Here is a 22,524-nt window from a genome sequence, read left to right as displayed (position 1 = left end):
ATATCTTCTATTATATCCAAAAGAAGAGAAAGGCTTTAATGGGGCCTGGTTATGATTAATAATAGATTTGGTGAAGAAAAAGCCAGCCAGACTTTAAAATAGATGAGACCATTCTAAGTCTTGGTGAGTCTTGGTTCAGCTCATTAGGGAAGCCAGCTGCGATGCAGATTGGCATACCATTTCTGTGACAGAGGAATTTCCCATAAGAGCTCTCTCCTAAAGGAGGCCAGTGTGCTTTTAGGTGAGCCCTGGCCACATCTGGACGATAGAGATGAACTGTGCCACACAGGAGGTGGAACAAGATTCGAGGAAAACAATAAAAATGACTTTTAACATTTGGAAGCCTACTTTTAGAGGGAATACCAACCAAATGGGGCCAATAAAATGATAAAATAAGAGAAGTGATTGAAAAATAATTTCAGCACTATCTTTAATCTATGAAGAGCTAAGAGATGGAAGACAGGGAACGGACATGACTTCTTTTATGGGAAAGGCAATAAGGAACAGATAAAGGCTGTAGGAAGAGTGCCAGATTGCACTAGGACAAACTGTGCACCAGGTATCACAAGAAACATTGCCAAGGATGTTGTACAGACATCTTTTATTTTTAAGAATGCATAAACTGTCTTTTGTGAATAAACTACATTTAATCCTGCTTACAAGCAGAAAGATAAACCAGGTAGTCCCTGGTTTCTTGTGATTATATATCCCCTTCAATCATGGAATCACAAAGCTGACAGGGAGCTTTGGAGATCACCCACTTTATAAATGAGGACACCTATTTTAACAATAGTCCAAGGTCGTGAGGGTAGTAAGTGGCAAAGTTGAAGCAGCAACCCAGTTCTGACAGCCTCCGGTCCATGGTTATTTTCCCACTTCACAAAACTACCTCCTTAGTCCATTTACACCAAATACAGAAAGTTAAACTCCAGCCCATTTCCAGGCCTCACACCCATGCTGGGTTTGAGTAGCATTCCTATTAGCTTCATGACTTCTCCATATGGGTGAGCCTTAGAGAGGACAGATAGGAGGATCCCCATCTGAGTTAAAACCCAAAGAAAATCCTGGCTAACATGGTGAAACCCCGTCTCTACTAAAAAATATAAAAAATTAGCCAGGCATGGTAGTGGGCGCCTGTAGTCCCAGCTACTGGGGAGGCTGAGGCAGGAGAATGGCATGAACCCAGGAGGCGGAGCTTGCAGTGAGCAGAGATGGCGCCACTGCACTCCAGTCTGGGCAACAGAGCGAAACTCTGTCTCCAAAAAAAAAAAAAAAAAAAAAAAAAAAAAACAAAGAAATTAAGAGCCTTTGCTGAGGTCAAAGCCAGCCTTTCCCAAGCCCCCAGCTCTGTGTGACTTCCAGGGGGCATTGCTGCAACTGATTTCTGACAGACTGTCTTCCTGTTTGCCTTTGTAGGTTTCACAGCGGCAGCTTCCCTCGTGTCCCTGGCCTGGGCCTTGGCCTCCTACCAGAAGGCCCTCCGGGACTCTCGAGACGACAAGAAGCCCATCAGCTACATGGCTGTCATCATCCAGTTCTGCTGGCACTTCTTCACCATCGCCGCCAGGGTCATCACGTTTGCCCTCTTTGCCTCGGTTTTCCAGCTGTACTTTGGTATCTTCATCGTCCTTCACTGGTGCATCATGACCTTCTGGATCGTCCACTGTGAGACAGAATTCTGTATCACCAAATGGGAAGAGATTGTGTTCGACATGGTGGTGGGGATTATCTATATCTTCAGTTGGTTCAATGTCAAGGAAGGCAGGACACGCTGCAGGCTATTCATTTACTATTTTGTGATCCTTTTGGAAAATACAGCCTTGAGTGCCCTCTGGTACCTCTACAAGGCTCCCCAGATTGCAGACGCATTTGCCATTCCAGCGCTGTGTGTGGTGTTCAGCAGCTTTTTAACTGGCGTTGTTTTTATGCTGATGTATTATGCCTTCTTTCATCCCAATGGACCCAGATTCGGGCAGTCACCAAGTTGTGCTTGTGAGGACCCAGCGGCTGCCTTCACTTTGCCCCCAGACGTGGCCACAAGCACCCTACGGTCCATCTCCAACAACCGCAGTGTTGTCAGCGACCGCGATCAGAAATTCGCAGAGCGGGATGGGTGTGTACCTGTCTTTCAAGTGAGGCCCACTGCCCCATCCACCCCATCATCTCGCCCACCACGGATTGAAGAATCAGTCATTAAAATTGACTTGTTCAGGAATAGGTACCCAGCATGGGAGAGACATGTTTTGGACCGAAGCCTCCGAAAGGCTATTTTAGCTTTTGAATGTTCCCCATCTCCTCCAAGGCTGCAGTACAAAGATGATGCCCTTATTCAGGAGCGGCTGGAGTACGAAACCACTTTATAAAGCAAAAGGAGTTGCAGGACCCACAACATCCAGATGAAGGGGTGACAGCAGGGCTGTGGCCATAATGACACTTCATCCTAGAGCAGGGCAGTGAGCCGTGAAGTTCCTAGTGGGACCGTCATCACCATTATCATTTGATCCTGTCGGCTGGGGGCGGCTGGTCTCCTTCCAAAGCAGCTGCACCCGAGAGTCTCTGACTCCACCTGAAAGAATGACGCTGGCTTAGTAAGACTCTCCATTGCTACCAAACTCCTCCTGCACGGTCTTGGGTGCACCCACCAGAGGGTACTATTATTATGGAAAAATTTTGCCTCCAATCATTAGGGTGTCTTGATGGCGTTAAGTGATCTTTCCATAAAAATAGATTCAGTCATACACACATACACACACTAACACACACAAGTTACACCAGTCCTCTGTCAAAAAGGCTTAGGTGACTTTTCTTGATGCAAAGCTCCGATTCCCACAGGAATATAAAAACAAAGAAAGAGGGAAACATCCCTCGAGAAAAAAAATAGTATTGCTTAGAAAAGAATTCATAAACCATTTTCTCATTTGGAAATCCATACCATGTGTGAAAATCCTATCCAACGGACAGCAAACCCAAATGTTGTCTACACATGTGTTAGCATTGATGGAGTGGTTCATTTTCTACACATTTCAGGATTTGTTTTATATTTTAAATTTTCAGTTGCGAACATCCTTTTTGACAGAAATCCTATGCAGCCCATGTACGGCTTTCAACAAGACCAAGGAGCTCAATAACTTCATGATGTAAATTAAATAGTAATCATGATTCAGTATTCAATTGCAAAAATGTAACAGGTACACAAAGAGGAAGTGGGGAAAAAGGCAAAATGAGAGTCTGATTCCCAGGCATGTGCAGCGCCCATTGGGACATAACGGCAGTGCGGCGCGAGCCAGAGGAATGGGCTGGAACCGGATCTGTTTCCAGACGCAGAATGAGTGGCTCTGTGTGACCATAGAAAGACGCTGACTCTGGAAGACTCCGTGCCACTCCTTTCTAGTGCCAAACACCATCCAACCACAGGACTGACGTGGAAGCCCCCCCAAACAACTGAGAATGAGTGGCATGAGCCCCCTAAAAGCAGGCGAGAGAACGAGCAATCAAGTTCTCCACTGTGTACAGACTTTTCCTCCCCCCAATCCAAGGTCAAAGTGATGTGTCTTTTAGAGGCTTTGGGACACTTTTTAGTAAGTATGAGCAGACAAATGCAATGAATATGCTATGAAAAACCCCTTCTGAACTGAGAGAGGGCTTATCACTATATCCAGCTAAGATTTGTATTTGAATCATCTGTAAAGTCGCACTCTTACAACAAGCTTCTGGGTTTTAAATACCTCCGTACAGCAAGTAAACGTTCCCCGCTTTCTGTTCTCAGTGTCCTCGGTCATGGTGCTTTTCGTTGCATTAAAAGTGCCGGTCAAACTTTGATAGTATTTTTTTATAGTTGGTGCAGAGTGGAATAACTCATGGATTATTTCAATATTTTTGTAATAAAAAATATAGGGTATACACATAGGCATCATCACATTTTTTATAGACCTGGAATCGTTTAAAATACTTTAAGCATCATAATTACTTGGGATGTCAGAAACTGGTCCACAAATTCCATCAGCCTGCCTCAGCAGATTGAAAACATTTGTCTCTTGCAAGATCACCCTACTTTGCAAGTTGGTGCCCCCAGGAACCTGGCCAGGGGTGCTATCAGAATATCAGGTGAAGAGAGAATCAGCTTAAATAGAAAGGGCTTGTCAAGACTGGCCAATGTTTCCCAGGAAATCAAAGATGTAAATGATTACTTTCATCCATCCATTATAACAAACCTGACCACAGTGGAAGATGTCTTAAACTTCCTTCCCTGGTTTTATATTAACCCAACTGATAGATTAAGTATTAGTCAAACCACTAAAAAAGAAAAAGAAAAAAGTTTAACTTAATTATTCGGTTATTTGGACCTAATTCACACAAAGTAGTCCAGTTCTCTAGCCACCACCTGTAATGGGTGTGTCATCCAGAGACTGTGTCCCCACGATGACATCCACAGGAAGTAACAGAGGGCTCAACCTAGGACTTCTTTTGGTACAAAGCCCCAAATCAATTTTTTTAAAAAATAGACAATTTTTATAAGTAGACATACTTCCTAGTACTCCATGATTTGATCCTCCAAGCAAGATTTCCACTAAAAAATACTAATCTTTTGTTGGGATGTGGAAAGATTACCTAGTCACCAGTAAAGGCCCAGGAAAAGGCTCTTCTTGTCAGCACATGGTGAAAACATTCCACCCCCACTGTAGAAGGAAAAAACAATTTTGGCAAATTCTTCACTTTTGTGCAGAACCTTGAGTTATTAGCTTCATTGTTTCCAAGACAACTTTTAACTGATGATCTTTGGAAATTGAGTTTCTCAGTTGAACTGTACCTTTGATTCTATGAGTAAATCACAGATTACAATCTAATAGAGTCAATCAATCAACACAAACCCAACAGGCCCCATCATGCTTCAATCATGTAAGTTCTAAGTTATTTCTCAACTTGATCCCTCATTCAACATGTTAAGCGTCAGAATGAATACTATGTCAATGAAAAATGATGTACTGTGCTTTGACTTGGAGGTGAGATTGGCAGTCAGGAGAATGTAAGGAGGTTGAATTTTTCAGTGATTTCCCAAATACTGTAAATACTCTGTTATCCGACATATTTGGAGATTATGATGTTTTAATTAGGCATGAATTCTCGTTAAGGAAAGAACATATCCATGATGTGATGAATTACAACCTTTCAAAAGATTACAAGAGCAAAACAAGAGATAAATCATGATTTAGCCTTGCTTCCATGATTCAGGAAGCACTACACTGCCATCAGACTGTTTTGGTAATAACAACTTTTACTCGTTTTCTAGATGGACAGATAACAGAGAGTTTAAAGTATTCGGATTTAAAGAGACATCATCAATGTACAAAGAAACAAAGTTTCATTTTTGTATTTATATTTTAATTCTAACATTTCCTTTTCAATCTGCCATTAAACCCTCCGCAGACAGTAACTGGAGAATCCCAAAGGAAAAAATTGGAAATGCTGGGTTCCTTATCTGCAGGCTCCTTTCCGTGTCTGAGTCCACTTTGATTCCATTTAAGAGGGAGATCTGCTCTTACTCACTTTTTGCATAGGATCAGGAAATTTTCTAAAGGAACAACATTGTAATTTGTTTTACTTTTAAACTTGCATTTCTAAATATGAAACCATGTTTAATGAATATATATAATGTGTGTGTGTGTATCTTAACCATAGTGACACTTTAAGTGTTTGTGTGAAAGAAAAGGAAATAATTTTTCCATGTAAGTCAAAGTTTAGTCTCCCAAAATGACTATGTCCTTTAAATCCTCTTTGCTTATTTACTTAACTACATACTGTCTAGTTCAGTAGCATTGACTTTGCAGACACTTAGTTACTACTCATTTGTGATAAACGCTGTTAACCCAACAAATATAATAAATTCTCTTACTGACATGGCAAGAATATATAATTCAAGTATTAGCAAAAGATAATCTGAAGATAAAAGTAAAATGAAGTATTTTATGGTTAATTTCTAAATGCCCAATTTATTTTGCTCTATGAGTAAAGGAAGTGATTGCACAGAACAATTAAAAGTGAATGAGAATAGTTAAAAACTCAATGGCTGTTTTTTAAAAATGATATGTGCCTTTTAAGTGTGTGTGTGTACATACATATATGTATATATACGTACCTATATATGTATGTACACACACACACACTTTCCAACTAAAGTAACAGAGATGAAAAGGATAAAGTATATACTGCTTTTGAATGTATATAAAGTGGTATGTTATGCATATAAAGTGTACATAAACTTTTTAGAAAAGAAGCATTTTCCTACTCCTTTTTCAAAACCAACCCAAGCTTACAGTCCATCTGTAAGACCAACACACTTACGAACTTCAGTTGGAAATACCTAAATATAATTCAGCACTTCTTAGCTCGAATGAGTTTTATCACTTCTTAAGGATCTCATCTTTTAAACAGCTGAATAAAATAGTTCTGTGTCACTTCAAAGTTTCTTTCTCTGAACAGATTGAATTGAGCAAAGACAACCTCTTCTGTCCTTACCAGGATTGTGTAAGGTTACACATTTGCTTTTAAATATACCAAATGCCGTTGAATGGAAACAAGTTCTGACACAATGTTTAGACAAGAATCCAGAGATTTTTTCTAATGAACCATTTTCTAGACTAAATATATGCTCCCTTGCATTTTCCACATATCTTTGCCATTAGCCATTGCTGTTTCTATATAAAGCTTGGATGAGATGCCTGCATTTTTATGTGCTAAGGAGAATTCCTTAAAGCCTTTTTAAAAATAGCTCATACTGTCATTCAGATTATAGCTCAGAGGATGGTTGAAGCGCATGGTGAAAACACAGGAGGACTGGGGTGGTCATTCCTATAATTTCAGTGACAGATGCAGATCGACGTTCCTTTGTCTCGGCAATCCAATGTCATTTTTGAAAACAATCAAAAAGATCGCTTGTGTCAGCTTCTGACTCATAACACTCCTCCCACCTGATGCTCCAGTGTTTCAAAATGGCCAAGGATTGGCGATTCCACTCTATCCCCCATTTCTGAGACTCTTGTCTGGACCTGTAACAGGCCATGAAATGCCCTGAGCATTCGAGTGGCATCCCTTCTCCTCACATACGCACCTGGGTGGCAGCATCAGACCACTGCAGTTGTTGTGTTGACATATGTCTTATCTAGTTGATGTCCTAAAAATGGGCACGTGGCAAGACTCTCAATCTACAGCCTCGACAGTATCATTACTCATTCTAAAGTAAAACTGCAGAATGTGGGTGGAATTGTATAAAAACATAATGAGCCATTTAATTTTGCTAATTGAAGCAATTAGGCTAGCATGCAAGCAGCCTGCTCTCACAGCAGAAAGCCACATGGAAGAAGTGCCAAACAGCCATTTGCATTTATATATATATATTGCAGGCAGTGACCTAGCCCCCAAATGTAAAGCTTTTGTCAACCTTGAGGCCTATATTCTGCTAAACAAGAGATGACTTAATGTCCTTGAAATATTTTCATAATATACTGACAGCCTAATGTCAGAAACGAGCTGCCTAAATCAAGTTTTGCTTTTGGTTATTTCATTTCCCCATAGACTTTCTTACGGTTCCGTCTCCCACATTGAGAGTAGCTCACCACGATGGATGGTTTACTGCGTACCTAGTGCTGGACTAAGAGCTGTATCTATGTGGTTTCATTTAGTCCTCACTGCCATCTGTGAGTTAAGCATCATTTACAGATGACAAAATCTGTAAATGGCTTAGAGATGTCAAGCAATTTGCCCAAAGGTCCCACAGCTAGGAAACAGTGGGGCTGAGGTTTGAGCACAGCTTTCAACAACTGCGACTTCTGGGAGCCCAAAGACTCTTCCCACAAAATCTAGTCCTGATTTGGCAAGTCTTCAGAAGAAACAGAATCATGGTCTGATGATCAAATTTTTCCAAGAAAATTTTATTTAAAAGTCAAAGATGTCCTTCAAAATGAACAATTAAAAACGTAAAAGTCGATGTAAAATGGAAGTCTCTATCACCTGCAACTAAATTTTACCTTAACTCTAACTCATAGTAGGCAGATAAATGCTATTCTTCCATTCCAGGCAACTGTCCCCCTCCTATGGCTCCACTATGTATTCAACTAAGTGATAAATATAAATTAACCTGATGCCACGTCTCTTGTATTTTATATGTGTATGCTGTTTTTATCCAATTAAGCAGACTGAAAAAAAACTAAACCCCATTACTTACTTTGGCATTTTGACAAGATAGAGAGGAAAAGAAAGAGGGAGGGAGAGAGGGAGGGAAGGAAGAAGGAAGGAAGGAAGGAAGGAAGGAAGGAAGGAAGGAAGGAAGGAAGGAAGGAGATCTAACAAGTCTTTGAAGTGATGTTTTTAAATTATAAGGTAATTCTGTTTCACTGCCATAATTTTTCCCTAAATTTTATTTAATATCTTGCAGGTCACAAACTTTAATATTTAAGAGGATTATTAAACCACTAGCTTGAACAATCATATAAGTCTAGGAACCTTATTTTAGTGTTAGATGCCAATAATACTGCAAGTGTCAACCAAATATTTGTTGAATTGAATTATAAAATACTTGATGTGTTCTTTCCCTTCTCACTTTAGATATAGCATGTCTGAAGGTCTGCAAGATGACAGAGTTGTAACCCATTCAATGATATTGTTGCCTAGTAAGCTGTGTGTGTGTTGTTTGAACTGATACTAAAAAGGTAGCCGATAATAAACCAAAAATTTTCTCAACCCTGGTGTTTATTTTTAAAAAATCTTCAATGATCAATATGAATGTAGTGTATTAAAATACAAGTAACTATCTTCCTACTTTGATTTAAGGGATCTTTATGAATTTATATAAAATTAGAAGTCACTGATTTTTATAGGAAATAGCATGTAAAATAAATCTAAGTATTGCTTTATCACTTTATTTTATAGATGAGACAACTGAGATCCAAAAAGAACAGGTAATTTTTGTGATCAGGATTACACAATACACTTTTATTTTTTCCCTGAGTCATTTATTCAACAAGTTTGACCTCTACAACTCATTTGGCTAGGCAATGCACAGTCAAGCACAAAAGGAAAGTTGCACTGGAATAGCTCACAGTCTGGCTATTAGCAGCACAATCATAGTTTTCTGACGTCAGCTCTTACTCTTTTCTACTCTACCACACTGCTTCTTCTCTTCTCAATATCTATATTTAATTCTATATTGAAGCAAGAAAGAAACACAGCTTTTCTAAGACTATGCAGTCATGTGTCACTTAAGGATGGGGATATGTTCTGAGATATGCATCGTCAGGCAATTTTGTCATTGTGTGATGGAGTGTGCTTACACAAGCTTAGATGGTAGAGCCTACCATGCTCCTAGGCTATATGGTAGAGCCTATTGTCCCTAGGCTACAAACCTGTACAGCATGCTACTGTACCGAATACTGTAGGCAACTGTAACACCATGGTAAGTACTTGTGTATTTAAATATAGAAAAGTTACAGTAAAAAATATAGTATTATTGTCTTATGGGATCGCTGTAATATGTGCAGTCTATTATTGACCAAAATGCCATTGTGTGGCATGTGAGCCTTACAATATATAATTAACATATAAAATAATGATGATGAGCATAAAGTAACAATACAAATACAAAAAAAAACACTAGATGACTGCTTATAAAGAGAAAAGTAATTTTATAATTTGTTTATATGACTCTCCAACACTAGATATTTTTAAATTGATATCACAACACACAAAAAATTGAAATACTCTCTTGGTGCATAGTATTTGATTGAAAACAATCATTTTTGGATAAACTTTGAAGCGATTCTTGAGAACTTATTTCAAGAAAAGGCATGAAATTAGGGAGACTCCAAAGTGAAGAGTTTTCCAATAGATGACTTCTCTGATTTTTCAAGAAAGCATTCTTCACTAACTGTATTTCTCCAGCGTACTGGTTATTTAGGAATAACAAATTTCCGGACATAAACATGAGCTGTTGCTCTAAAGCCTTTCCTCCGATGCCCAGAAGAGCAGCACTGTGCTGCGTGACAATTTCAGGAGTCAGGAGTCAGGAGTCAGGAGTCAGGACAGTCAGCCCCAGCTTCCTGGGGAAACCCACACTGGCTTTGGACCCAATTGCATTCTCTCCTGAGTGATTGGCTTCCCACATATGTAAGGAGCAGATTGTTAAAGATCACTATTAACTTGTATAACTAATTTTCCTTATGTGAAATAATTCTGGTCAGGGAATATATAAACCCTTTGGCCCTCTAAGGAGTAGAAGAAAAGAGAGAAGAAAGCATATTAACTTTTATGAGTACAGAATAATTCAAGTTCCTTGGCGAGTCACATTTGCATTAATAAAAGAGTTGACCTAATAAATGTTACAAGGTACCATGATCTCTAGGTCCATGCCACCATTACCACATTCCTTACTACAATTATTGCTATTTTAGTCATTGGACCAGACAAAAAGAAGCATATAATTACTGATATAATATTTGCTAAGCAAAAATCTTGTTTAACAAAACAAATCAATACCAAAACTAATTAATCAAAATATTAAGCAAATATTACCAGCACAGTACTGACACAAAATTTTCTCTTGTGCTAGTAATTGAAGTATGTCATCTACCCTGTTATTAGAATTTCAGAAAATAGGCCGGGCGCGGTGGCTCACGCCTGTAATCCCAACACTTTGGGAGGCCGAGGCGGGCGGATCACAAGGTCAGGAGATCGAGACCATCCTGGCTAACACAGTGAAACCCCGTCTCTACTAAAACTACAAAAAAATTAGCCGGGCATGGTGGTGGGCGCCTGTGGTCCCAGCTACTCGGGAGGCTGAGGCAGGAGAATGGCATGAACCCAGGAGGCAGAGCTTGCAGTAAGCCAAGATCGTGCCACTGCACTCCAGCCTGGGTGACAGAGCAAGAGTCCATCTCAAAAAAAAAAAAAAAAAGAATTTCAGAAAATATAAAGTTTTGTGTTTTAATTGTATTTCCATCTACCAAATTGTTGACCTTCTCCTCCTCTCCATTGCTTAATTTATATTAAAACAGATTTAATCAAATTATTACTTAAGTACTACAAATGTTATCAGATGGAGATGTGGTTAAGCTAATTTAACTTACCTATTCTAGTGGCATTCTGGTATGGAGCTGTATCAAATCAACACTTTTAATTATTTCAGATTAATTCATCAAGAAGTTCCAAAACACTACTAAATGTGTTGAAAATACAGTTTGAGTTTCTATGATTATAATCAAAATTCCTATTTTGATCGCACACCAGTAGAACGCATCTTAACACCAGCATTGCCATTGTGAGTCTAGAAAATGAGCATTTTGTGTGTTGAGCACTGTTGCATTCACTTAGCAATTAACCTTTGACCTGTGGTTTTCTGCTGAGCCCCTTGTGATTTTTTTTATTCTATTCAAATTGGGAGCAATAACACACCTTAACATAACCAAAAAAAGGAGACCTGTCAGCTAGTGAAAGAATTGTCATTTTATATCATTCTTTCAAAAAATTAAAATATTCAACTTCCCTTATTAACCTTTCTAATGCATTGTACATAAAAGAGGAAATGGATTTCTGAAGTATATTTTGAAAGCCTGGGGTGAAACATTTTCCACGGTCTGAATCGGAAGCTTGGGGCTCTGTGGAAAGATGTAAATCCCTCCTGCTGTAAGAGGAGGGAAGGCAGCAGTGAGCTGTCACTCAGAAATACAGTCTCAGTCTCCACTGTCACAAAGCTGCCTATTGCTGATGCTATCGATTCCCTTCTTTTTCTACAGAAACATCTTGGAGCTTGTCAAGCTTTACTGGAGGTGATTTGCAGTTAATTAATTCAACAGACACTTTAATCTTGCAAATTCTTGACTTGTAATATTGTAACCAAGCTCCTGCAAGGGAACATTAATCAGTTAGTGAAAAAGGAGCACTTCCATTCAGCCGTAGTACCATGACGTGCACAGGCCTGAAGAGAAAGACCTCTGTGAAGTGGAGCGCTAGTGAATTCCTGCTACCTGCTTCTTATTGCTCACGCTATGAATATTCATCTGCTTCATTTGTTTTTTCCAGTAAACGCTGTTTTGAAAAAAAAGAAAAATATTCCCGGGGGCTTGCATAGCTCAGAGAACGGGGTACTGGGTCGTGAAGACTTGCTTTAAATGGATTCAAATCCACATGTTTGGAAATGAAAATAATGCACTGTCATCTGTTGAATAATTGATCTGTCTGAGTACAGTTGCTGCTTTTATTTCATTTCTTGAGACTACCATTGTCAGCATTGTAATAACCAATTTATAAAAATTGAGTTTTTATTCAGTTTCAGAGGTAAAATCTGCAAGGGTGCAGCTACTGAATAATTTGATTCCTGCCTTCTTAGGTGGTGACATTAGCAGTTCCAAACCGAGATCCATTTCTATGTGGAACTGGCTATCCTGTTGCTTCTCAGGCCCTGCAAAACCTTGGTTACGAGCTCAAAGATCACGAATCTGATATTCTTTTTTTTTTTTTTTTTTTTTTTTGAGACAGAGTCTCGCTCTGTCACAGGGGCTGGAGTGCAGTGGCACAATCTCGGCTCACTGCAAGCTCTGCCTCCCAGGTTCACACCATCCTTCTGCCTCAGCCTTCTGAGTAGGTGGGACTACAGGCGCCTGTCACCACGCCCGGCTAATTTTTTTGTATTTTTTAGTAGAGATGGGGTTTCACCATGTTAGCCAGGATGGTCTCGATCTCCTGACCTTGTGATCTGCCCTCCTTGGCCTCCCAAAGTTCTGGGATTACAGGCGTGAGCCACCACACCCGGCCCCGATATTCTTAATGACTAAATTTTCACATAGAGGTAAACAGATCATCTTTTAATTTAAGACATGGTTCTTTCTCCCTTGCTTCTGGGTTTTTTTTTTTTTTTCAAAGAAAGATTTGAGCTACGAGATAAGAATGAAGTTACCAGAAGTTATCAGGTCATAGTTTCAGAGTATGCAAGAGAGTCGGGCCTTCATATGTTCTTGTAAAGTTTTCTGTCTAATCTTTTGGTATAACAATTTTAGGAGTTCACCCTAGATGAAAGAGTGGAAGTCATCAGATTTGTCAATAAGCAGTCTAGAGGAAAAATGAGAAGAGAAAGAAGCAGGGATTCTTTTTCTTGTGTTTCGAAGATGTTTCTCCTCCCAAAGCTATCACCTTGGTAGTTATCACCAAGATGTATAATAGCAAGCACTACTGAATGATCTTCCCAGTTATCAGCACTAGTATCACGGCAAGTCAGTTTTCAGAACTAGCTCTTGGCTCAAGCCCTGAAATAAAATGGGGACAAAAAGTGGTCTACCACCATGTGACTTATTTTCTTTTTTTTTTTAAATTTTATTATTATTATACTTTAAGTTTTAGGGTACATGTGCACAACGTGCAGGTTTGTTACATATGTATACATGTGCCATGTTGGTGTGCTGCACCTATTAACTCGTCATTTAGCATTAGGTATATCTCCTAATGCTATCCCTCCCCCCTCCCCCCACCCCACAACTGTCCCCAGTGTGTGATGTTCCCCTTCCTGTGCACGTGACTTATTTTCAATTGCCGAGCAATGAAAACTAACAAGTTAAAGAAAATGTTCATTTTCTGAACCCCAGAGCCCACATAGGTACAAAGATACTCTGTAATGTACAATGAGGTGGCCAATCGTGAGGATATAGGAGCAATAAATAGTCCTCTTAAGCAAGGTTCATGGGTAAGAGTTACTCTAGCAGGATTGGGTGTTGGGTCAGAGGGTATCTATTAATGTAGAGGCCCAAGTATGGTGATGAAGAGAAAACCTGTCAGTGGCTCATCCATAGTATTTGCCTTTTCACAGAGCAGAGAAGTTCAAAATAGTCACTGCCAGTCCATAACTATAACAACAGACATGTCCACTTTGGAAAGGCTAGGGCCTGACGAAAGTGGGAAAACAGAGATGTCAGTGGTGCCATGTCTAAGAGTGACTCTGTCATTAGGGGAACCCACCCCCTGTAATAGTTCTTCTTGACCACTGGTCCCTATGGGCTCTGCAGGAGAGCTTCTCGTGGGTTCTAAGATAAGGTATTCCAAGGTATTGTAAGTTACCCTTGTTTGTAGAACATGAACCACTTAACCATCCCTCCTTTTAACAGCAATGAGATTCAGGGTTACCATGGCCTTACTCATCTTCCCATTGTAAATATATCACAATGTCACAAGAGCCTCTGTGTCCAAACACACTAAACTGGGTTTACAAGCATTAGAATCTTTCACTCATATTGTGAATCTCAATTCTGCCAGTCACCTAGTCTGTGTATCTATTCCCAAACTGGAAAAAATAATTCTTGAGAGAATAATTTTCAGAATAATGGAGGTGGAAAGAAATGAACAGTTAAGCAATTTTTCAACATAGACAAAACCACTGGACCATTGATAGCCCTCAAGCTCTGATTCTTCCTCCTAAGTTTCTTTTCTTTGGGGGGCTTTCAACATCTGAATTTTCCAGATGATTGCTGAACCATCGTCACTAAACCAAAGTAGACAAGGAGTTATTAAAAAATAAAGACTGTCCACATGACTGCAAATATCCTGATGAAAAGTGGCCAAGTAGATCACTCAAGTGGTAAATTTGGTCTTCATGATATCAAACATACGGATATTTGGAAAAGTCGAGATGTTTGAATCATACAGTTTTCCGTCTGGGTGTCTGGTGTTTCTGGATAGACAGACTGCTCAGGTGTTGTAAGTAATGGAATTGAACTTTCTTGCACCATAAGCAATTGCTGGTCATATTCTGCTGCTAAAAGTCTCTTTGTTGTGCAAAGAGAAATAATGCAGAACAAATGTTATTTAATTTTTATTTACTTTCAGCAAACACATGAATGAAAGAGGTCAGGTAGGCTGTCCTGGGCATTCTGGGCCTGGCTGCGGCACACCCTCCTTCACTTGGCCCCTGCCAGGCAAGAAACTTTCTATTCAGTCTTTGCTATCTTTCATAAATTGTATCATTGCTCTTCTGCTGTTCATATCATCTTAGTTATTCACAAAGTCTACTTGATAAAATGGCTCAAGGGAAATACAAGTTTGTTAAGTTTTTTATTCTTCAAATAGAAGTTTTAATTTTAAGCATTCCTTATGATATTTTTTAAGCCTAAAAACCATTCAAACTGCTTGACAAAATTATTTCATGGTGAATTTTATGATGTTGATAGAAGTAAAAGCTATTTTTCCCAAACCAAACAAAATACCATACATAGTTTTTTGGGTTTGGTTTGTTGTTGATGTCATGCCAATTTCCAAGCACCAACTGGTTACCACAAACATGGGAATATTTAGTGATATCTTTGTAGTCATCGTTAAAATTCCCGGGAAAAAAAGAAAAAGTTTATGTCAAAGGAAAATTCACCTCCCACAAGGAAAGTCTGAGATGTTCATCCTGACATTTGCGTTCCTGATTATTTGTGGACATTTCTTCATTGTGACAGTAGGAAGCTGAGCTTGTTTCTCCTGATTTGACACTGGGTTGGTGAGCATTGTCTCAAATTTTGTGCTTGCCTCATTTATGGTCCTGAAGCTTAGCAGAAAAACAGACAAGCTATTCAGACCAGTTTTCTTTAAGAGCACTTATGTTGCAGAACATGATACAAATGATTCACCGTGAGCAGGCACACAGAGTACTGAAAGGTATTCAACTATGCAAAGATATTGAGGGGATTTCCAGAGAAAACTTAAATGTTTTGAAGATTTGTAGGTAGGGTTTTGATTGTGTCACATTCTACACTCAGTGCCAAGTTAGAATGTCTTTATGGGGAAGGCAATAAAGTTACTTGTTGGGTCCTTCCTTCCCTTACAAGCAGAATGTTTTTATGAAATCAAATGGATCCTCCACTTTGTGTAGTAAGGACCCCCCAGGCCCCACAACATCATCACTGTGAGTCCTATCGCAGATGTGTGTACCAGCCCAATTCAGTTTTGCTTTTCTTTTTCCCTAAGATTTCTACTTCACCAAATCCCATTTCAAAACTTTTTACCTTCATGTTACCAACAGGATGTTTAGTTGAATCAGCAACAAAGAGGTGACAACCTATTGTCCTCCACAAAAGCATGAGTCATTTTATTCAGTGATCTTTGGTAGTACGATAATCAATGGAATTTATGGTGTTGTAGAAAACCAAAAATCCATGTTGAATATAGTGACTGTCTTAAATATACTTAAATATGTTATTCTACAAAACAATATCCTTTTACACTATGGGATGGATTCCTTTCTGGATGCAGGGATGGGAGGGTCTATGGGTCAGTGACTGGGACAAAGGAACTGGGAATCTCTGCACAACCGAGCCCTAATCCCTGGTCCATCTCTCCAGCCTCAGAAACTCACCCTCGGCCTCATTTTTCCCATATGCAAAAGAGAGATATTTATTCACCTACCTCATAGGGGTGTTGTGGAGATTAGCTAGATTTGCTAAAGTGCTTGTAGGTTAGAAAGCGCTGTCATTCCTGAGAACTGGCATTAACAGAGGAGAGGAGAGCTGTGTGCAGCACGGAGGAAGTGGAGTCTGAGGAACACAACAGCAACAACTCACCAAGCAGAGAATACAATGGTTCTTCATCACTATATAAAACTAACACTTTTCCTTCAAAGGTCTATGTATAATTTTCTTCAATGATTAGCTTTTTAATGAGACAACTCCTTTCATCCAGACATTCAGATGCTTTATATAAGTTGGCAATTTTCCTGTTAACCAAACTGAATTTTACTAAATGTTTATTAAAATGCACCCAGAAAACTTGTCTCCTCCTGATGCCTGAGGGGTTTGCATGCCTGATCCCAAGCTGCATTTTTTCAGAACACGTGCATGATGCCCCAGTTCTGTATTCATGATCACCAGGTGGCGTTCTGAAATCCACTACTGGTGAAAGATTTTTAACAGATATCAGTGAGATTAGAGTTGGTGTCATTTCCATTGAGTATGCTCTTCACCCCTAAGATGACACATCTTTACAACACAATAAAAGAACGTAAAGCCTTATTTCCACCTGTAACTCCTGAATTGATTCATTTTCACGTTATAACTACATTTCAAATATTTCGGAGAAGTTTTTACACAGGGCTTCAGCTATATACTGATATACATATGCTTACATGTGCTTAGGTGGGAATTCTACTAAAGGATAAAGGAGACAGTGTGAAAACAACATCAGAGAATATCCTGTACAACTTCCCCAAAAGTGACAAGTTTACTTGTACTTAAAAATTTAATTCTGATAAGAACTAATGTGAAATAACATCATTTTGGTTTATAAATATTTGTAATTTTTGAGACATAGAGGCAATATCATGATATAGGAATACATTCATAAAACTAGACTAGCAAAGCAGATAATGTTTTCATGATATGGCTTCATGAGGCAAAGTTGTTGTACATCAATACTGTCATTGTGTCCTTATTTAATGATTATATTCCATTGTGAAAAAAATGTGCACACTCTTAAAAATACAAAATGGGTTTCATAAAGTTTACCTTGAGAAGTGGGTTTGAAATCATCTTGTGCTTGGAGCTGACATAAGATACGCACTCAATATAATCTCTTCTGGATTCTAAAATCTAATTGGCAGTGATATTTCAAAGCCTTAACATTTCGAGGTGGTTAATTAATATCTAATGCATGGTATTAAACTTTCTGAAGCATGAATTTAACCTAGGCAATTATCTGATTCATTTTTTTTAAAGTTTGTGCTGCCAAACCAGACTGAAGTATTGTTTTTCTAGACTAATACTATGAGAATAGTAAGTGAGTCAAAAAATAATTGGGACTGTCCTTTTTCCCCCGCCCAGTTCCTAGTATCAATACTCCCCCAACCAGAAATGCAGCAGAATATCCCTTTTTGCTATAAAGGAAAATACTGTGTTTTTATTTGTTTTTGCAGAAGAAAACTGGTGTTACCTATTTGGACTAGATGTAGGGGCCTGGAAGAAGGAAGTGGCAGATTCACAGGTGGGGTGACCAGGATGGGAGGAAGATAGTGGGGCGAGTATGTCATGGGGAGATTTTGCCACAAAGATACAAAACAGAATTGAAGTGTGTTAGAGCTGGACAACCCTTTGAAATGACAGAGTCTAGATTCTTCACCAAACAGATGAAAAGACAAGTAGAGACAACATGTACTTGAGATATAAGCTATACATCTCATCACTAGAAGAAAGGAGACTTCAGCCTCTTTTCAAGGCTTTCCAGACCACATGGAACTCTCCAGAGCCCTCCTTGAAAGTTTTTAGAAAAACTACAATTTTCAGCAAAGATTCATGTGATTATGCTGCTGAGGACCAGTCATTCTGTAAACATCACATATGTGATGCTTTGTAAATGTATTAATTGTGGTCAACTTTCATGGATATTTCCCATTAACATTGTATTCCATGAACAAGTGATAGAAAACATATGGAAATTCTCTTTTCATCAAAAGGAATGTCTCCCAATTAGTTTACGTGTGTTAGTATTGCTGACATATTATTATCATCACAAAATTCCTTTTATATCTAGATGGTATCAAATAAGAAAAGAATGCATCATTTGGTCAATTGCTTATTGAAGATCCCAACTGAAGCCTTTCTTTGGTAAAGAGCGCAGAAAGAGACCATAGCTATTCTTGGATGAGAACCTTGCCTCTACTAAATAGTTTCTGCTTTTCCTCTCTGTAGCCAGACAGCTCAATAGCCTAGGGAGAGTCGATGAAGGATATGCAAATTACATTTTTCCCATTCTCAGAACAAAGACAGCAACCAATGAGCCAGAGGTTTCTTCTCTCTTTGAAACCAAATAGCACGCTGAATTTAGGGCTATGACAAAAATATTGTTAAAGCAAGAGCAAAATCATCCTTCCTATGGATTCTTTTCTCAGTGTTTACTTAATTCTTTTTGCAGTTTGGATTGGAGTTTCTAGTAATGATAATTAATGCCATTTTACATGATAGCTTCAAGGCGGAAATGGTGTGAGCCTGAGTTACAAACGAGATGACTAGGGATACAAACTTCGTCTGTACTAACATCCTACCAAGCAGATTGGAAACAAATACTACTACCACTAATATTCTGATTTAATTAATAACATCTAATAGAAAAATAGAAACATCGTGCTTAGCATGAAACCATTGCACAATGTAAACCTGCTCCCAAATGGCAAGGATTTTTGCTACCAATATTTGTTCTTAATTCTCCAGTTATTTTAAGTAAATAAGTTTCACATCTAACTACCTCAGCTACTGTTGTTTTATTTAGAAACATGAAACCATGCACTTTGTAATCAATAAGTCTTTCGTTTAACATTTCAAAAGGATATTTGGTGCAAAGCAATTTTCAAAAATTTGTACATGATATACCCAACCTCAGGAGGTTGTACTTAATTTTGTTTGTTTGTTTCTAAGGTTGGTTTTGGGTAAAATCCTCATTTCCACTCAACATCAAGATAAGCTGCTCTATATTTGCTTAATTTGCCTTAAACATTTTGTGCTCCTTTCCCTGTTCAATTTTTTTGTTTTGTTTTAAATCTATCTCTGAAAAAAAATGGAACAGGTGGCAGGTGAACAGCAAATGGAAGAGAATGGACCAGTAATTTCTCAGTCCCCTGTTGTCAACTATCTGCATGACATTCTGATTGTGCAAAAATGCCATTCCTGTGCTTCCCCCTCCATTACAGAAATAAGGTCCGAGAGACCCCACAAGTGTGCGTAGGGAACGGTGTAGACATTTCCCCCAGTATGAGCACAGTGCCTGGACCCGAATGATCATCTTGGCAGTTCTTGTGCTTTTACTTTGTAAACATTGTACAAATGTATTTGGAATTTTATTTGAAATGGAGACTTATACTAGTTATTAAATTTGTTTCCTTCCTGTAAATATATATATTCAAATTCCATGTATCCAAACATCCCTTTAGCGTTCAGATTGTAAGTGTGTCTTTATTCGCGGGAGGCCACTGTCAGCAGGCAGTGACCCCCAGTGCCCTAGTTTGAAGCACAGTGTGTGGAGTATTTGATGTACTACAGTACCATAGTTATTTTGGTCTGTTAAGTAAGTTGCAATTTGTGATGAAATGAAGTGGAAAGTAGTATTTCATAATGAACAAATTTCCTTGGTTACATGGTTTTTCTTGTAAAACTTAAAGAAAAAAAGAAAACTTGAAATTTTATATATTTGGATTTTGTAGGTTTTTTTTTTATTTTAATGCAACACAAGGTACCAAAATCATTAAATAAAGTACACTGTGGTCATTTTAACAGAAGTCTGTGTTCCTGATTCTGTCTAAGTCTAGGAAGAGGGCAGGACACCATAGGAGTTGGATGGGAAGGGAAAGGAGGAGGCCATGTACACAGGCATGTTCCCAAGGCAACATGATGTAAGTCTGAAATAAGCAAAGCTGAGTTCTGTCAAATTTAAAATACATTAAAAATTAAGTTATACCTCTTTTTAGTAGATGTTTTATTTATTTATTTTATTTCTGAGAAGTCCTAAAGGGTATTCCTCTAGAGCTACTATAAAAGCAAAGAGATTTTCAGATCACAAAGGAGCTTAAAAATCCAAATAAATTGTTCAATTATTAATGAACAGAAAAAGTGTCAATGGACAAGAGTACTTTTTTTTTTTTTTTTGAGACAAGGTCTTGTTCTGTCACGCAGCCTGGAGTACAGTGGCACCACCATAACTTGCTACAGCCACAAACTCCTGGGCTCAAGTGATCCTCCCACCTCAGCCTCTTGAGCAGCTGGGACTACAGGTACACACCACCACATCTGGCTAACTTTTTATTTTTGTGGGCACAGGGACTTGTTATGTTGCCAGGGCTGATCTCAAACTCCTGGCCTCAAGAGATTCTCCCACTCTGGCCTTCAAATGTGCTGGGATTACAGGTGTGAGCCACTGCACCTGGCTCAAAAGTACTTTTTAAAAAGATTATGTGTCTAAATGTTTGCCTTTTCTAAAAATCAGTGCTATATGTTATGTAATTGTTTTTCTTAAAATATTATATTTTCATTTTAAAGAGTTTTTCTATTTTCTATGCAGTTGGTAAGCATTCTACTGGTTTATAAAAGCCTTCTTTCATAAAATGTTAAATAATAACTGTACCATAAGAACTGACTATATATGTAGAGACTTCTATGGATAAAACTATTAATAGAAACAGATAAGGAAATGATCAGAAGAAACAAAGAAATGAAAAAAAAGTCAATCATTCACTCATCATTTTTTACGGTCAGTTATTAAGGTCTCCTTTTTTCCTGATTATAATAGTAACACATGTTAAATGCACAAACACTAGAAACTCACCATTGCAATGCACTTCTAGTCTTTTTTGAAAGCATTTGTATTTTTATTCTATTAATTTAATTAACATTTTTAAAAATCACAACTATGTGCCATGCATGGTATTAGTATTGTAAATATGAATAAAACACATTTTCTTCTTAAAGTATACAGTCTAGTGGGGAAGCAGTTCAGATACACTAATTATGGTGTTATTTGGTGATGCAAAAGTAGAGACATTCATAGATTATGATGAGCGCATCTGACATAGTCTGCAAGGGGTCAGGGTGGAAGAGGGAGCCACACCAAGAAAGGAGCCTGGCCCCAAACCAGAGGATGGAGCAGAGTCCCCACCCCACCCTCACTGAACCAAAATGGACATGAACAAAATATAAACTTCTACTGGGTTGAGCCACTGACGTTTGGGGTTGTTTGTTATAGCAGTTACGCTTTTATAACTTTTACAGAGCACTCCATGGACCAGAGAAGTATAAAGAACTCAAACTTGAATATGATTAGCTCAATTCTCTCTACCTGAGGTCCAAAAACAAAAAGAAAAAAGAAATGGCTATGCATTTTTCATGTTCTCTACAGTAAGTAGATATTGTGATTGTAATCTGAAAACAAATAAAATTTATGTTTAAGGGGAATTTTTAAAAAAGAAAAGCATACCAAAATCCTGAATTTGAAAACTTAATTTAGTAAGGAATGCAATTTGCCCCTAATTAATCTAGAAACATGATAAAATTCCAAACAAATCCACAAAGGTCTTTTATAAAGCTTTGCAAAATGGTTTTAAACTTTATATGGGACCAGGCACAGTGGACCATGCCGGTAATTCCAGCAATTTGAAAGGCCAAAGAGAGAGGATCTCTTGAGGCCAGGAGTTTAAGACCAGCCTGGGCATCATAATGACACCCTGACACTACAAAATAAAAAATTTTTTTAAAACTTAGCCAGGCATGGTGGCATGCCCTCTAGTCCCAGCTACTCAGAAGGCTGAGGTGAGAGATCACTGAGGCTCAGGAGGTCAAGGCTACAGTGATCTGTTATGGTGCCACTGCATTCCAGCTTAGGTGACAAAGAGAGAGACCACTTGCCCTCCCAACTGTTTTAAGTAATAGTAACCACAAGAGTGTGCTACCAGCACAGGAATGTATAAATCAATAACCCCCCCACTCCCCAAAAAAGTCCAGAAATAGAGTCTACACATATTAAACAAGTGAATTTAGTATA

At 38.5% G+C, this 22,524-nt stretch overlaps 1 protein-coding gene across 2 annotated transcripts in view; it reads left to right on the top strand.

Moving 5' to 3' along the window:
* The window catches only part of XKR4 (XK related 4), a 453,736-nt gene extending 433,467 nt beyond the window's left edge, over positions 1-20,269 (top strand). The window contains exons 3-4 of one of the 2 annotated variants that reach the window (XR_008667862.2): positions 1,417-4,896; positions 11,781-20,269. Coding sequence is in view for 1 of the 2 variants with exons in the window: in XM_031014008.3 (XP_030869868.1) it covers positions 1,417-2,363 (947 nt within the window). In the remaining variant the exon portion in view is untranslated. Of the gene's footprint in view, positions 1-1,416 lie in introns of both variants that reach the window. The other variant, XM_031014008.3, reaches the window with a different exon arrangement.
* Positions 20,270-22,524: the final 2,255 nt, after the last annotated feature.

Source organism: Gorilla gorilla, chromosome 7 (genome assembly GCF_029281585.2).
Source record: "Gorilla gorilla gorilla isolate KB3781 chromosome 7, NHGRI_mGorGor1-v2.1_pri, whole genome shotgun sequence".
Taxonomy (NCBI): domain Eukaryota; kingdom Metazoa; phylum Chordata; class Mammalia; order Primates; family Hominidae; genus Gorilla; species Gorilla gorilla.
Note: the sequence above shows the minus strand (reverse complement) of the source record. Positions and strands in the feature narration are given on the sequence as shown.